Here is a 15,777-nt window from a genome sequence, read left to right as displayed (position 1 = left end):
CATTACCCCTTTCCTTGATTGTTTATATTCATGTTTTCCGAGCTTCAAAAAGGCTGCACCTTTTGATTTATCTCGAAAGGAACACCTCTGCTAGGCAGCGTATCAGAAGGAACCTTTTTGAACTCCTTGATACGGATCTGCCTCAAAGTTAAATTACTGATGTACTTAATTCACCGGTAACCAGGTATTTGATAGCTTGGTTGTGTTGGAATCTGAATTACGATGAACCCCATTTTCAATTTCCCTTTTTTTTTTTTTCTTTTCTCAACCTTTTTGCCTGCCCTGCAGATTGCCACAGCGGTGAAGTTTTTAGAAAACTCTAGAGTTCGCCAGAGCCCACTTGCAAATAAAAGAACATTTCTGAAGAAAAAAGGTATTGCAGTTTATAATCTGTAAAGTTAATTCTCAGTCTGGGTCCTTCCTTCCTTCCTTCCTTCCTTCCTTCCTTCCTTCCTTCCTTCCTTCCTTCCTTCCTTCCTTCCTTCCTTCCTTCTCACTTTTCTCCCTTCCTTTCTCCCTTCCTTCCTTCCCTCCCTCCCTCCCCCTCCTTCCTTCCTTCTTTCCTTTCTTCCTTCCTTCCTTTCTTCCTTCCCTCCCCCCTCCCTTCTTTTCTTCCTTCTCACTTTTCTCCCTCCCTTCCTTCCCTCCCCCTCCTTTCTTCCTTCTTTCCTTCCTTACCTCCCTCTCCTTCCTTCCTTCCTTCTCACCTTCCCTCCCCCCTCCTTCTTCCTTCCTCCCTTCCTTCCTTCCTTCCTTCCTTCCTTTCTTCCTTCCTTCTCACTTTTCTCCCTTCCTTTCTCCCTTCCTTCCTTCCCTCCCTCCCTCCCCCTCCTTCCTTCCTTCTTCCCTTTCTTCCTTCCTTCCTTTCTTCCTTCCCTCCCCCCTCCCTTCTTTTCTTCTCACTTTTCTCCCTCCCTCCCTTCCTTCCCTCCCCCTCCTTTCTTCCTTCTTTCCTTCCTTCCCTCCCCCTCCTTCCTTCCTTCTCACCTTCCCTCCCCCCTCCTTCTTCCTTCCTCCTTTCCTTCCTTCCTTCCTTCCTTCCTTTCTTCCTTCCTTCTCACTTTTCTTCCTTCCCTCCCCCTTCCTTCCTTCCTTCCTTCCTTCCTCTTCAGCTTTTTTCTCTTGTGAATTCACATTGGCTCTCCTCTCCCCCCCCCCTTTCCGCTGTCCTCTTGAACTCTGAAATATTTTAAAGCCTAGGAACTTTTACAGATCCTAGGCAAGCGGGGCGAAAGCCAGTGAAACATTAAAACTGCTTGTATTGCAAACTTCTGAGCTGCCAGCTCCTTAGAAGACGGAAGAGCTTCTTTTGGTAGCTTCTGAGTCATTCATGGTATCATTCACTGTAGGCTGACCAGATGAAACGGTCAGGATCTTCAGAAGAGAGCGAAGCCGTTTGGTAAAAGGCCGGCTGCAAGGAAGATAGCAGCAGGCTGGGGTTAAATGTGGGGTCGCTCTCCTTTCACAGTCAGAAAGGGCAAGCGATTGACGGCTGAGCTCTTTTTGAAGCAAAGAAGATCTACATCTGGATAAAATTCAGTGTCCTTTCCAGCAACTGGAATAGTTGCTCAGTCCATGGCTTTGCAACATTTTTGGTGCACCTAAGGTTAAACCGATAGCCTTTTTGGTTTTTTTTTTTAAGTGGCACTCCAAAGCTTCCAGGATCCATCTAAAGTTTTAAAAATGGTTAGCTTAAAGAGTTTTGTTTAGATTTTATAGAGTAGATCTTCACGGGCGTAATAAATCCTGAATCTTACCTATACTGTTGCATAAAGCAGTTTCTGTATGGGCTGCTGCCGTTGAATATTTCTCTTTTTCTTTAAACCCCCTCAATGTAGAATGTTTGAGCAGGTTTGAAAGAAAATTCCCATGCCAAGCTGAGCTCTTTGACGCTAGTTTCCTTTGTGAAAGGGTGTATATTTGCACTTACCTACACCTGTATAGTTGTGATCAATCACAAATGTTGGCATGGAAGCCCTGAGGTCATGTGAACCCCCAGCTAACATCTGAGAAAGTACCACCCAGAGTTAAACTCAACTTTTGAGATGGTTGAAGACCAGAACATCTCCCTAACCCAAGGGTCTTCCAACTTGGCCCTTTGATGACTGTGGACTTCAACTCCCAGAATTCCTCAGCCAGCGTGCACGCTGGCTGAGGAATTCTGGGAGTTAAAGTCCACAAGTCATCAAAGGGCCAAGTTGGAAGACCCTTGCCCTAATCCTTTCTTCGGGCTACAGATACCCAGTTCTTTCAAATGTTCTTCAGTAAAAATAGGGCTTCTAGTTCCCTCACTGTCCAGATGGCTCCCATTCTGAAAATCTGCCAGTTTCAGTGGTTCTCGGCCTTTCTAATGCCGTGACCCCATAATACATTTCTCCATGTTGTGGTGACCCCCAACCACTTATACATCACCGGGTGCCAGGGGCGTGGCCAAAGAAAAGGGGAAAAAAATGGCGACCCCCGTGAAATGGTCGTTCGACCCCAAATGGGGTCCCGACCCACAGGTTGAGAACCAATGTGACAACCGGCACGGCAGTCTGACCAGCACGTACTCAAGCGTTGCGTAGTGGAGGCACCACACCTCTCTCAACATCGCCCAACTTCGCATTGTGTTCTCGGCAAAGGTTGTGCTTGTGGAGCAACAGCCATGGTGGAACTCAACCATAGGGTAGTTTTTTTGAGCTCGCGTTCCTCCCCTCTTACCGGATTTGCAATAAGGCCCAAATCTCCAAGCTCCCTGCTGGCTCTGGATCCTGGGTGTTGTAAAGCTAACATCTGTAGCGGGAATTGCTGGATAAACAAAGGCAAGATAAATTTGAGAAATGATGAACTAATAGTTTAAAGGATAGTAATTGGTAGGTAGAGGGCAAACTTTGGATCCCCCCCCCCTCTTTCTCTCTCTCTCTCTGTGTGTGTATGGCTTGTAGCCAGGCTATTGTGCTTAACACTTTGTGTGTGAAATTACAAAAATTAGCCTTTGAAACTCTTCACTTTTCAGATCTGCTTTCTTGACATACAGGGTTCTTTCTCTGTCTCTCTCTCTCTCTCTCTTTCTCTCTCTCTTTCTCTCCTCTCTTTATTTCTCTCTTTCTCTTACTTTCTTTCTCTTTCTCTCTTTCTCTCTCTCTCTTTTTCCTTTGAACTATGTGGATCTACGGGGAGTAATTAATCATAAACGCCTTGGGATTTCTGCTCTATCGTGGAAGCAATGGAGCAGAGGAAAGCTGAACCTAAAAGCTGTACTGATTGCCCACGGAAACCTGATGCAAAATCCATACTTACCAAGAGATCCTTTGACACTCCCTTTCTCTCCCCCCCCCTTTCACCCGAAGCTGTCATATTACGCCCTATTATAACTATCTTTACATCTCACCAAAATGACCAGTTATTCCTTACGTTTCATTCCTGCCTTCCCCTCAGTGCTTCTCTTTGAACAGGGATGGGGCTAAGATTTCATACGTAAAAGGTATATAAGAGCAATTTAGAGACAAACGTCTCCAAGCTTTTGTGACACATTGCCCTGCCGTGGTGTTTTTTTTTTTTTTTTTTTAAGAAAAAAAAACTCCGAGCTCCATGTAATCTGTTTATAAAGCAGTATTAAGTACCCCTTTTTAAAGCCTTAGCAAGGCTGCACCTGGAACACTGCATCCATTTTTGGTCACCACATTACCAAAAAAAAAAAAAAAGATGTTGAGACTTTGGAAAAAGCGCAAAGAAAAGCAACTAAGATGATTAAGGGCCTGGAGGCTAAAACATATGAAGAACGGTTGCAGGAGTTGGGAATGGCCAGTCTAGAGAAAAGAAAGACGAGGGGGGAGAAGATAGCAGTATTTGAGGGGCTGCCCCAAAGAAGAGGGAGTCAAGCTCTTCTCCAAAGCCCCTGAAGGCAGGACAAGAAGCAACGGATGGAAACTCATCAAGGAGAGAAGCAACCTCAAATTAAGAAGAAATTTCCTGACAGTTAGAACAATTAAATTTCTTTCTTCCCATCAGAAGTTGTGGATGCTCCATCACTGGAGTTTTTAAAGAAGAGACTGGACAGTCACTCCTCTGGAATGGGCTAGGGCGGGGGTGTCAAGCTCGCAACGTCACATGAAGTGTTGTGACGTATTGTGACTTTTTTTCCATTGGGGTGGGCACGATTTCGCCATGATGCATCCGGCCTGCGGGCCGGCAGTTTGACACCCCTGATCTAGGGGGTTAGACTAGAAGACCTCCAAGGACCCACCCAGCTCTCGTCTGACTCCGATTGATTGTTTAATTTGAATACATCTCTGACTGGGAGAAGTGGACTTGGGGGGGCGGGAGAGACAAGTCGGCATTGAAAAGAGACCAGAGACCCAATTAAAGTTTCTAATGAATTACTGGGCTAATGACGATCAAAGAAGGAAAAGAAGAAGTAAGCTTTAGCTGACCTTTGGGCTAATCGTTCACCAGAGGTCATCCTTCTCTTTGAAGAGTGGAAGACGTGAGCATCAGACGTGCAAGGGAAGGCAGAACTTTTACAATCACTTTTACACCCCCTCCCCTGCAGAAATCCCTTTGCAGTGCAAAGGGGATTGGCAGGGAATTGCTTTAATTAAAACAGGTGGGGAGGGAGTCCACCTGGTACCTACGGAATGTTTATGTGGTGTATATATATCCTACATACCCCCCCCCTTTTCTGGCTTTCCTAAACACAACCCCAAAGCTTATTAGAGACCCCAACAGAAGCATCGGTCCTAAGAGCTAAGCATCAGCTGTGACTTTTCAGTGTCAATTTCTTCTTTAGCAAGGAAGCTAGTTTTTTGCACAGATAATTCCTTTCCGTGTCTTGGGGCCTTGCTCCGCTGCTGCGACATTAAATCCCGCGTCCATTCCTGGCTGTCCGACCGCACGACGTGTTATTTCCGGCGGGCTTCCTTCTAGTAAACCCCCATTTGGGAAAGGATGCACCTGGGGCTCGCCCTCTGCCTCTTGAGCTGGTCTGTTCAACCCACTCCCCGCCCAGGTGTATTTCCCAATTCTGCCTTCGACGCTGGGTGCTGGTGCCCGCCCAAATGGCTTTCAGCATCTCAGCTTCTTCCCAAGATGAGCGATTCTCATGGTCTTCCTGAGAGTCAAAGTCTCAATGCACTGGTTTTCCTCCAGGGGAATAACTGGTGGGACCTCCTTTAAATTTTGGGCAGATGGGCACTGCAGTACCTGCAGTTTTTATACACCATGTGAGCACCCAATTGACTGGTCTCTGCTGCCAGCTCGCTTTCCAGCCCAGAAATGGTTGCTTGTCCCCAGGATGATGGTGGCTTTGTCTGAACACTTTGGGGAATATGACCCGTAGTTCCCTGGGCTCTTTTATGACTTGTGGACTTCAAATCCCAGAATTCCTGAGCTGGCCTGGCTCAGCTTGGGAACCTCTCCCTTTTCCCTCTGCATGGCTGGCTCAGGAATTCTGGGAGTTGAAGTCCACGAGTCATAAAAGAGCCCAGGTTGCCCACCTCCTGCTCTAGAACAAGGCAACTGTGGGGCCTTTACCACCTGTGGACTCCGACGCCCAGAATTCCTGAGCCAGCACGGACTCGGGAATTCTGGGAGTTGACGTCCACAAGTCGCAAAGGAGCCACAGTTGCTTACCCTTGCTCTACCCAGCCCAACAGCGGTTGCCCAGAATCCTGGCTGCTGAATGAGCCAGGATAGCACTTTGCCCGCTGACTACAGCTGCCCATTTGGCGTTCCTCCAGGTGAGTGTTCCTTGGGAATAAATCACCAGCAGGGACGCCCTCCATGGCTCTACCCCCCTCCCCCCATTTCGTGCCTTTTGTCAGCTCCTCCCTCCCCAGACACACACACACACACACACACACACACACACACCAAGTCTCTCCTCCATCTAGGATTTAAAGCCCAAGTGGAAAGGAAATCTGATGTGGATCCTCAAGAGGCCCGGAAGACCTCAGAATCAGGCTGGTAATAGCCGGAGCAAACAGCTCCCGATGGATCAGCCAGCTCTTATTTGGGGAGATGTGTAGGAAGCAGGCTTCATCCTGGCTTCATTAATCTGGTTCATTACCTAATTCGCTGAAAGAGACAGAGGAGGCGGGCGGAAGCGCTCCCCATGGTTCAGTTCCCCCCCCCCCCCGGCCTTGGGGACTTTGGTCAGGCCATTAAGTCATTGGAAGTGATGACAGCCCCAGCCCCGGCTTCTGGCCTTACCTGGCATCTAATACATTTCACCTCCTTTTTGATTATTTGGAGCTGTTCGTGTTTGGAGTGAGTTGTCTCCTTGGCTTGGTTTCTTCCCCGCCCTCTCCCCATGCCAATTTGCTGGGGGGGGGGGGGAATCCGCTTTTAAAAAAAGTTTCCCCTGTTTAGTATTTCCCTCTCGTGATGGAGAGCAGCGGGAAGATGGGGCGGAGATGTCCTGAGGACGCGGGCTTGGCAAGAAGCCACGTTTGGCACCGTGCCGCATTGTGTTAAAATTCAGGTCTTCCGATGAAGCTTGCCCTTCGGTTCTGTCGAATCTGAAATAGTCTTAAAAAGCCTGTGTGTGTTTTTTTTTTTTTTTTTTTAGAGGTGCCACCGGTTAAAAGCCCCAAAATACGGAAACCTCTTTGAGGTCTGCCCAGCACAAAGCACAGCCTGATCTCCCTTCTCTGCTTAGGCCAGGCCCTGCAAGGCTGCCACATTTTTTAAATAAATAAGTAGGGCATTTTGTGGGCAAGCAATGTTAGGCCAGACTCTTCGGGGCTGTAACCTTTTTTAAAATCCTCTTTTTTGGCCAAGGGCCTGTTCTCTTCTCCTCAATGCGTGTACCAGGACAACAGATTATAACCCTCCTTTTGATTCTCAATTCCTGTTCGAAGGGCATCGTCTCAGAAACCGAGCCTAGGAGCGAAGAAATACCGGCCTAAAAAGAATTTCTGCAGACCCCGTGCATTTTTAAATCACTAGGGTCTGGCTGATGGCTGCGGTGATAATGACAAACTCCGCGCCCGACTTGCATCTTAAATATTGCCAGGGCCGTCCTGTAGTTGGGGCTTGGCGCTTCCTCCGGTGTTTCTGCCTCGTACAGGGACCGTCCAGACCGTTCGCCCCGACAATAGATTTAGCAATAGTAATAGTAGTAAAGTTGGAAGGGACCTTGGAGGTCATCTAGTCCAACCCCCTGCTCAGGCAGGAAACTCTACACCATTTCGGACAAATGGCTGTCCGGTCTCTTCTTCAAAACTTCCAGTGTTGGAGCATTCACCGCTTCTGGAGGCAGGTGGTTCCACTGGCTAATTGTTCTCACGGTCAGGAAGTTTCTCCTTAGTTCCAGGTTGCTTCTCTCCTTGGTTAGAATAGAATAGAATAGAATAGAATAGAATAGAATAGAATAGAATAGAATAGAATAGAATAGAATAGAATAGAGTAGGAATAGACCTTAGGTCATCTAGTCCAACCCCCTGCTTGGGCAGGAGACCCTATACCATTTCAGACAATCAGCTGTCCAGTCTCTTCTTAAAAACTTCCAGTGTTGGAGCATTCACCGCTTCTGGATGCAGGTGGTTCCACTGGCTAATTGTTCTCACGGTCAGGAAGTTTCTCCTTAGTTCCAGGTTGCTTCTCGCCTTCTTAGTTCTAGGTTGCTTCTCTCCAAAGAGGGAGGTAGGAGGCTGTCTGGGCCCAGAGGAAAACGGATTCCAATTTAGCTCCCACCCCTCTTTACTTCCCTCCATCTTTTTTTTTTTCTCTTTTTCATAACTTAACTCCATTCCACCGGGCAGTTTATATGTCCTTGAATGGAAGCTTGTTACTGTGAAAGCTTTTTTAGCATTGATTTCATAACCGCCTTAATTTAATAGCTCCATCACTGCGGAGGAGCCCCGGCAAGTGAAGACTCCTGCTTTCCAGGTCACTGACCTTTTAATTACAGAGCTTGTTCCGATGGCCAGGTTATCGACTGGACGGCTTCAAGCTTGCACCCCCTTCGGTTGGGAATGGGAAGGAGGGCTCCTGCCCGGCGTCCAGCCGCTGGAGAGGGTGAAGGACAAGTAGTAGTAGGTGGAGGAGGAGGAAGAATGGAGAGCCTGGAGGGAGAGCTGGCCTCTTGCCTTTCTAAAATTAATTTCCACCTTCAGCTTTGTAATTAATTTTTCCCGAGCGTCACAGAGAGCTTCGTTCCTTTCTCTTTCATTCCCCCCCTCCCCGTGCAAAGGAAAGGTTTTTGCATTCTCTGCAAGGAAGGTCCTCGTTCGTTCACACAAACAAGGCAAATCGCCGTAAACTTCTTGATGCTTTGTTAAGCTGCTTTTTTGGTCCATCCTTCTTCTCCGTGGTCCACTGAGAGTGTGCAGGGCTTGGCTGGATGAGATCAAAAGCTCTTGAGCATCTTCCTTTTCTGCAGCTGCCCAGAATTCAAGAAGACAGCTCCTTCCAAGCTGCTTCTGGTCGGGGGGCGATCCAGTGCTTCTGAATACGGAGGTCCTGTAGAAATATTTTGAGTTTGAAGCACGGGAATTTCCTGTCCTCCAAAAGTGTTTCTTTTAGCTAAATGTCTATGGAGATTCTCAGTTGTCTAGTCTAATGAAGAGAAGGACGAGGGGGGACGTGATAGCAGTCTTCCAATCTCTCAGGGGCTGCCCCAAAGAAGAGGGAGTCAAGCTATTCTCCAAAGCGCCAGAAGGCAGGACAAGAAGCAACGGAGGGAAACTCATCAAGGAGAGAAGCAACCTAGAACTAAGGAGAAACTTCCTGACAGTTAGAACAATTAACCAGTGGAACAACCTGCCTCCAGAAGCGGTGAATTGCTCCAACACTGGAAGTTTTAAAGAAGAGACTGGACAGCCATTTGTCTGAAATAGTATAGGGTTTCCTGCCTGAGCAGGGGGTTGGACTAGATGACCTCCAAGGTCCCTTCCAACTTTATTATTATTATTATTATTATTATTAACAACAACAACAACAACAACAATAATAATAATCCAGGACATAGCTATCTCAAAAGTGCTCTTTTTTTGTTTTTGTTTTTAAGGCGACTAGACTGTTTTTTCTTTGAGGAGAAAGAAAAAGAAAATGTTTCTCATCCAAAAATTTTTTTAGACTTTTTAGTCTTTCAGCCCTTTTAGTCTTTCAGTGTGTCTTAAAGTCTTTAGAGTTTGGCCATGAAAAGACACATTTCTTGCTTTCTGGCTGTCCAGGTTCAGCCACATCGTCTTTCTTGTTCAGCTGCTATGCACTCTGCAGATTTTACTTTTTTTTTTTTTTAATTAAGAGCCTCCGTAACCTTCAGGATCTGCATTTATTAAGACTGGGAAGCAGCAAGGGTTCTACCTCATCCCTGGAAAGAAAACAGGAGGAGAAGGTAGAAATGGACAGGCATAGAAATAAAAATTCAACAAGTTCTGCGACTCTCTTGGCTTTGGGGAAAGAAAACCTTTTTTTTTTTAACTTACGTACCGAAATAATATAATGGCTCACCCACTGGACCTGCATTCTGGGTGAGGCCGCTGAGATTTCGCATCAACTGCCCAGAAAAAAGGAAGTGGCAGGTGGTGTTAGGCAGACAAAAAGAAAAGAGCATCGTGGCCAAGTCCTAATGGACTGGCAGTGAGGGGAGGGCTGTTTCCCATCTAGAAAGACAGCAGAAATAAAGTCTGCTTCACGTGCTGGATTTCTGCGCACGGTGTGACTTGGTCGAAAAGCAGACTCACCGCTCCAGCGGCGAGGGGCTTTGCCAAAGTTCCTGTTAACACAGCAAGCAGAGAACAGGAAAACATTTATAGTTACTAACCAACACTTCCTTTCCTCAATGGACACCCTTGAGTGCAAATGCTCTGTCTTGCAAAGGGGGAAAAATACCCATAGAAAGCAAGCTCCATAGGATGGGAATGAAACAGGGATGAAGGCAAGGCCGGTCAGCAGGCAGGTATCCCACTGGGAAGGCAGGAGAATCATCTTCAGCTTCGGACATGCCTTAGAGAGGAGGATTTCAGCAGCGAAGCCAGTAAAGGGGGAAAGTGTGGCTCCCATTAAGGAAGGATTTCATTAACCGTGGTATGTTGGCGAAGCCACACAGTTGGCTGGCCTCGCGTAAGATGCTAAACCGTAAAGCAGACGGCAGGCTTTTGGGGTCGTGGAACGTGCGAAGCCAAACCATTTAAAGGCTCTCAGCTCATCGTGTGAGTCCAGTTTACATAGGTGTGGGGCAGAGAGGAAACAGGGAACAAGGAGGCATTTGTGAGCGCTCCCCCCCCACTCATTTTAAAACCCTGACGGAAGTCTTTTTTTTTGTTTCTCTTTTTCTTTTTTTGCAAAGACTTTAAATAGGAATGGAAGAACCTACGCGTCTTCTCTTAAGCCACCTTTTCCAGGTGGAGGGGCTCTCTGCTAACTTCCAGTCCTCTTTAAGAGCCCAGAGTGCTGCATTAATTCCTGTCTTGAGTGGGGAGGGGGGGTCCCCAAAGAAAGGACATTCTAAGGCAGAGGTCTCCAACCTTTGGGGCATCGGGGACCGGTTCCGCGGAGAAAGGTTTTATTTATTTATTTATTTATGAGACTTATATACCGCTTTAAGTGCAAGCACTCTCTAAGCGGTGTACACCAGTAAGCAATGTATATATATATATATTTACATTGCCCCCAACCATCTGGGTCTTCATTTTACCTACCCCGGAAGGATGGAAGGCTGAGTCCACCTTGAGTCGGTGAGATTTGAACCGCTGACCTGCTGAACACAGTCTTAGCTAAAGTGGCCTGCAGTACTTTGTGTGCTGCCTACATCTCACCGATGGGGCTTTGCTTGTGTATGTGGAGCGGTTGCTGGCACGCCGTGGCCCGGTACCGGTCCACGGACCGGGAGTTGGGGACCCCTGTTCTACAAGGAACAGCCCCCTGCTCTGCTAACAGTTTTATGAAGACTCTTGAGGTGGGCTTGTCGAATCCTCTCAATGCATTCGGCTGGGCCATAATTGAAGGTGCGAGTCCGATTAAGTGCAATGGACAACCCTCCACTGTTTTTCTGCTTTAAGGCTCTCCTGCGTCCTTGGACCCCCTTCTTAATTGCCAAGCCACACAAGCCATTACTCGAACTCTTAAGCATCCTTCGACCGCGAGGGACAGAATTGTTCTCTCCCCCCCCCACCGGCCCCAATTTTCTTTCTCCTACCCCCAGCGCCGACACGTCCTTGCCGACACACGCAAGTTGCTTCCCCGCATCGAAGCTTATCATGACACGACTACTCTGATTCCAGAGGATCAATTTAATCTCTCGCCTTGCTTCTGCCTCTCCGCGGAAAGCATTCTTTCTCCGCTGCGGTGTTGGGAACCTAAGGCTTGGTTTGGCTTGGCGTCATTAACCACCCTCCCCTTGGCCGGCTCGCTCTTCTCCTCGCTGTTTTGTGGTTTCCGTGGCTGTGTGTCAAGAGGCAAAATTGTACTGTCATTGACAGGCGAAAGAGAGAGATACACACAGTGAAGCAATGCCTCCTCCATCGGCTGGTTTTATGCTAGGCAGAGGGAGTTTTTTCTCCAAAGTTTTGACTTGCCGAGACAGCCCATTTTGCACCTAAGCGCTGCCTTATTTGAGTGAAAATTTGGGGTCCTTACAGAAGGGATCCCTCCTCCGTTGCCATTCTTATTATTATTATTATCCTCGTTGCTTTTCAGGATGGATGAGAAAAGAAACAGCGTGTGGTTTTCCAGGATCTTTTTATCACTTCTTTCCCATACGTGGGTGGTAGGGAATAAGGAATTAAAACAGGAAGATTTGGGGGTGTTTTTTTAAAAAAATAATTGATCAAACACTGCTGCGAGCTGGTCTTTTTCTTTCACTTCAATCCTTATTTGGCAGAAGCGTCGTTCGGTGTGAACGGGCTGACGGACCCCCTCCCCAGATTTAGCTGTCTGGCTCTTAAAAGACCCTTAGCAATTTTTTTTTTTTTTTGCCCTCCTGTTTTTAAAGCCAGGCAGAGAGATGCTGTGTTAGGGGAGGGTGTAGCCATCCCTGACACCCAGCTACACCACAATTCTGTATTTTGGCTGTGGTCTGATTTCACATACTAACATAAAAGGTGATTGTCTCCGGAGGCCGATGGGCGTCCTTTGAAGAAGTTCACTGGACACGGAGAAAAAAGAGGGCGCAACAAAGTCCAGACTTTTACAAGGTGTACGGAGCAAGTAACCCCTTACAAAGAGGGGGAAAACAGAAATAACACGTATCTCTGTTCCCCCCCCCCCCCCATTTGTAAGAGCTTTCTTGCTCCGTACACCTTATGAAAGTCTGGACTTTGTTGCAGTGTGCAAAACACACATCGTGCAAATCATCTAAAAAAAAAAAAAAGTAAGGGCCGTGCCCTGCTCTCCCCCAGGGCCGCTGGGGGCAATTGCATTACCATTTTCTAGAACTTTTTTCTTTTTTTTCTTTTTGGGCTGCAAATACATGGGTTATATTAAAAAAAAAATGCTCTCCTATCAGATTCTTCTTCCTGATGTGCGTGGCTGACCTTATGCATTAGCATTGGCTGATTGAATTTCTTCTAAGTACGTGCGCGACTTTCTTGCGCCTGGCCCGGCTGCTGGATTCCCACCTGACTAGCAATATTCATGCCTCCCCCCCCCTGTGTCCGGGTGGAATGCTCCCCTTTTTATGGTGATAAACAAAATTAAATTTGTCTCCTGTCGACAGGCTGACCTCCCTCACCTTAAAGGTCGCGTTTTTTGCAAGGGAAGACGCGAGGCGCCAGTTGAGGATCGTGTTTGCTACCAAGGGACTTCAGTGCACGAGGACCGCTGAGCAAATAAAAAAAAACTTAAAATCTCTTTTTTGCCCCACCCAGTTACCAGTCATGTCAAATCTGTAATGAGCGATTCCTCTCTGGCTAAAGACAAATGGAACATTAAGGTGTTAGCAACGCTGCTTAAATTCATAATAATAATAATAATAACAACAACAACAACAACAACAACAATAATAATAATAATAATAATAATAATAATAATAGAGGTGGCGCAGCAGTTAGAGTGCAGTACTGCAGGCCACTTTAGCTGACTGTGTTCAGCAGGTCAGCGGTTCAAATCTCACCGGCTCAAGGTTGACTCAGCCTTCCATCCTTCCGGGGTAGGTAAAATGAGGACCTCGATTGTTGGGGGCAATGTAAATATATATATACATTGTTTACTGGTGTACACTGCTTAGAGAGTGCTTGCACTTAAAGCGGTATATAAGTCTCATAAATAAATAAATAAATAATAGTAATAATAATAATAATAATAATAATAATAATAATAATAATAATAATAGACAAAATGCCAAATCCAGTCTGAACATCTGGCTGACTGTGCAATGATCAATAACAACAACGACAATGACAACAACAACAATAATAATAGACAATGCCAAATCCAGTCTGAACATCTGGCTGACTGTGCGATGATCAATAATAATAATAATAATAATAATAATAATAATAAAGTTGGAAGGGACCTTGGAGGTCATCTAGTCCAACCCCCGGCTCAGGCAGGAAACCCTATACCATTTCAGACAAATGGTATAGGGGTTAACGTTCCCTCTCGCATCCTCCATCCCCAAAATGTTGAGATTTCTTCTCCCAGAATTCATAGTCAGCACAAACCTGGGGATTTTGCCGCCAGGGCCAAGAATGGAGGGATATTCTTGAAAAGAGGGCCACTCGGTGCTCTTCCAGATACCGGTCATCCTCACAACCCACTGTTTAGCGACCATTAAAAGTTAACAACGGCCTTGAAATAGCGACCTAGCGACCGTTTCCCCTATTTATATTCCTGCGGTCAGGTGATAAAAATTTGACCGGTCGGCAACCGGCTCCTATTTACGACGGTCACAGTGTCCCAGGGTCACGTGACCCCCCCACTTTGGCGACCTTCTGAAAGCATGGAAAATTGCAGGGCTCAGTTGTTAGTTGAGGACGATCTACATTCTGAACCTTAGTTCCTTTCCAGCCCAGCCGAGGATGGGACCGTTGACGTTAAAACCACATTTTGCACGCTTTCAAAACCCCACCGTTATCCTTGACTTTCTGCAAATCCGACAGCTGAGATGCTGCGCTGGTGCTGAATTTATGAGGGCGGGACCCACCTTTTGCTATCCAATTGCTATTAAGTCTGCCTTTCCTTACCGCCGGGGTGAATAACTGCGATTAAAGGAAGCTCCGAGCATCTGGGGGCTCAAAATGGGACGAGACATAGAAGGTGAAAAATGAAGGTGGGGCTGGGGGGGGGGCTAAATCAACTTCAACCTTAGCTAACAGAAACCCTCCCAAAATCCATACGGCCATATGTCCTTGGAAATTGGGCCATTTATCCTCAGAGGCAGGTCAAAGGCTGGGGAAAGGGCTGTGGCCCTGCTCAGAGATGCTTGGGCTTCCTTCACATAGAGAGTCCCGTCCAAACTTGCGATGTGTGCAGTTGTAGGCGACGAACAGATGTTTAATCGGGGACTCTGTTTTTGATGCTGACCAGCCAGCTGTTCTGGGAGGGCACGAGAGGCGACCCAGTGCGGGTAGCCTTTCACTGACGTCCCCCAGTCAGCCAGAAATTTACGTTAAGAGAGTCTTCCCCATTGCCTTTGCTCGTCAAAAGCTCGCAAAAAGGGGGTACTGCGGCCGTTGTGCCAAGCGGCGAACTTTTGGTCGTGGGACTATCACATGACTATCGTGGGCTGCTGCAGTGGTCATAAGTGTGAAAAACAGTCACAGGCCGCTTTTTTTCCAGCGCCGTTGTAAATTTGAACGGTCCCTAAATGAACGGTTGGAACTTGGGGGCTACCCGTGTCTCATTTTTAAGGGCGCAGTGCTTCCACGTAAGGAGAATCCGTGTCCACTGATCCACCTGCGTGAGGGAGCTGCTCTTAAATTGTTGGTGTGTGTTTGTGTGTGTGTGTGTGTGAGAGAGAGAGAAGAGAGACAGACCGCCACAGACAGAGAGACAGACATAAAAACAAATGGGATTTGGGGGTGTCTTAAGTACAGCCTTGTAGCCCTGTGTAAAGAATGAACTTTGTGCCTTTTCTACAAGCCCCTTTCTCTCTGCATTTGTGAAGTGGGTTTAATCTCCCTGGATTAAAAAGGGCAGGAACTCAACAGCTGCCTGGCCTTTAGTCTCATTTTCCCACAACTTTTATCCTAGGTCATCCATTTGCCATTTCAAAAGTCCCCCCATTTTTTTATTCCCGTTTTGCACTCCCAAACCACGGAAACTTAGTAATACAAAATGAGGGTTGTTTTTTTTTAATAATAATAATAAAAAAACACCAAACTAACAGGCTAATCTGAGTTTGTGGTTTCGACTTCAAAAAAAAGAAGAAGAAAGAAAGAAGAGAGAAGCTATGTTTATAAGAACCAAAAAATAGCAGCTTCCATTACGGTAATTAAACGGCGGCATTTAACCTATCAACGCTGTTGCACCGAGGCGAAGAGATGAGCTGCTGCGTTTTCAGATGATCCTCATCATCGCTGCCATCCCCATGGGGAAAGAAACGCAGTTAAATAATTTGTTTGCGAGGTGCGAATTCTGTGTCGGGCTAAAACGAGCGCCCGGGTGGAAGCACCGGGGAGGGGCTGGGCGGGTGGGAGGGGGCAGTGAGAATGTGTTTATTTGGAATACCCTGGAGTTTAGCCTTTTTAACCAGCCTCTTGCCCTGCTCTCAATAAATCCACAGTCTGTGGATTCCTGTTGTGAGTCAGGACTCACCTGAGCTTCTTGCATCAGAAAAACAGACTTGCCTCTCAAGAAATGAGTAAAAGAAGCCACCAAACGGCTTTAAAGGAGAGGCCGGACAGACAC

General features: G+C 46.9%; 1 protein-coding gene across 2 annotated transcripts in view; it reads left to right on the top strand.

The window, feature by feature from the left end:
• PEX14 (peroxisomal biogenesis factor 14) overlaps positions 1-15,777 on the top strand; it is an 88,060-nt gene that overhangs the window by 39,212 nt on the left and 33,071 nt on the right. Inside the window, exon 3 of one of the 2 annotated variants that reach the window (XM_039367539.1) lies at positions 289-373. The exons of the other annotated variant lie outside the window; for it this stretch is intronic. Within the exon in view, the coding sequence (XP_039223473.1) occupies positions 289-373 (85 nt within the window). The remainder of the gene's footprint in view (positions 1-288; positions 374-15,777) is intronic. 2 annotated transcript variants of the gene reach the window in all.

The sequence above is a fragment of the Crotalus tigris genome, unplaced genomic scaffold, assembly GCF_016545835.1.
Source record: "Crotalus tigris isolate CLP2741 ecotype Arizona unplaced genomic scaffold, ASM1654583v1 scf7180000020588.15403103151:6194809, whole genome shotgun sequence".
Classification (NCBI taxonomy): Eukaryota; Metazoa; Chordata; class Lepidosauria; order Squamata; family Viperidae; genus Crotalus; species Crotalus tigris.
Note: the sequence above shows the minus strand (reverse complement) of the source record. Positions and strands in the feature narration are given on the sequence as shown.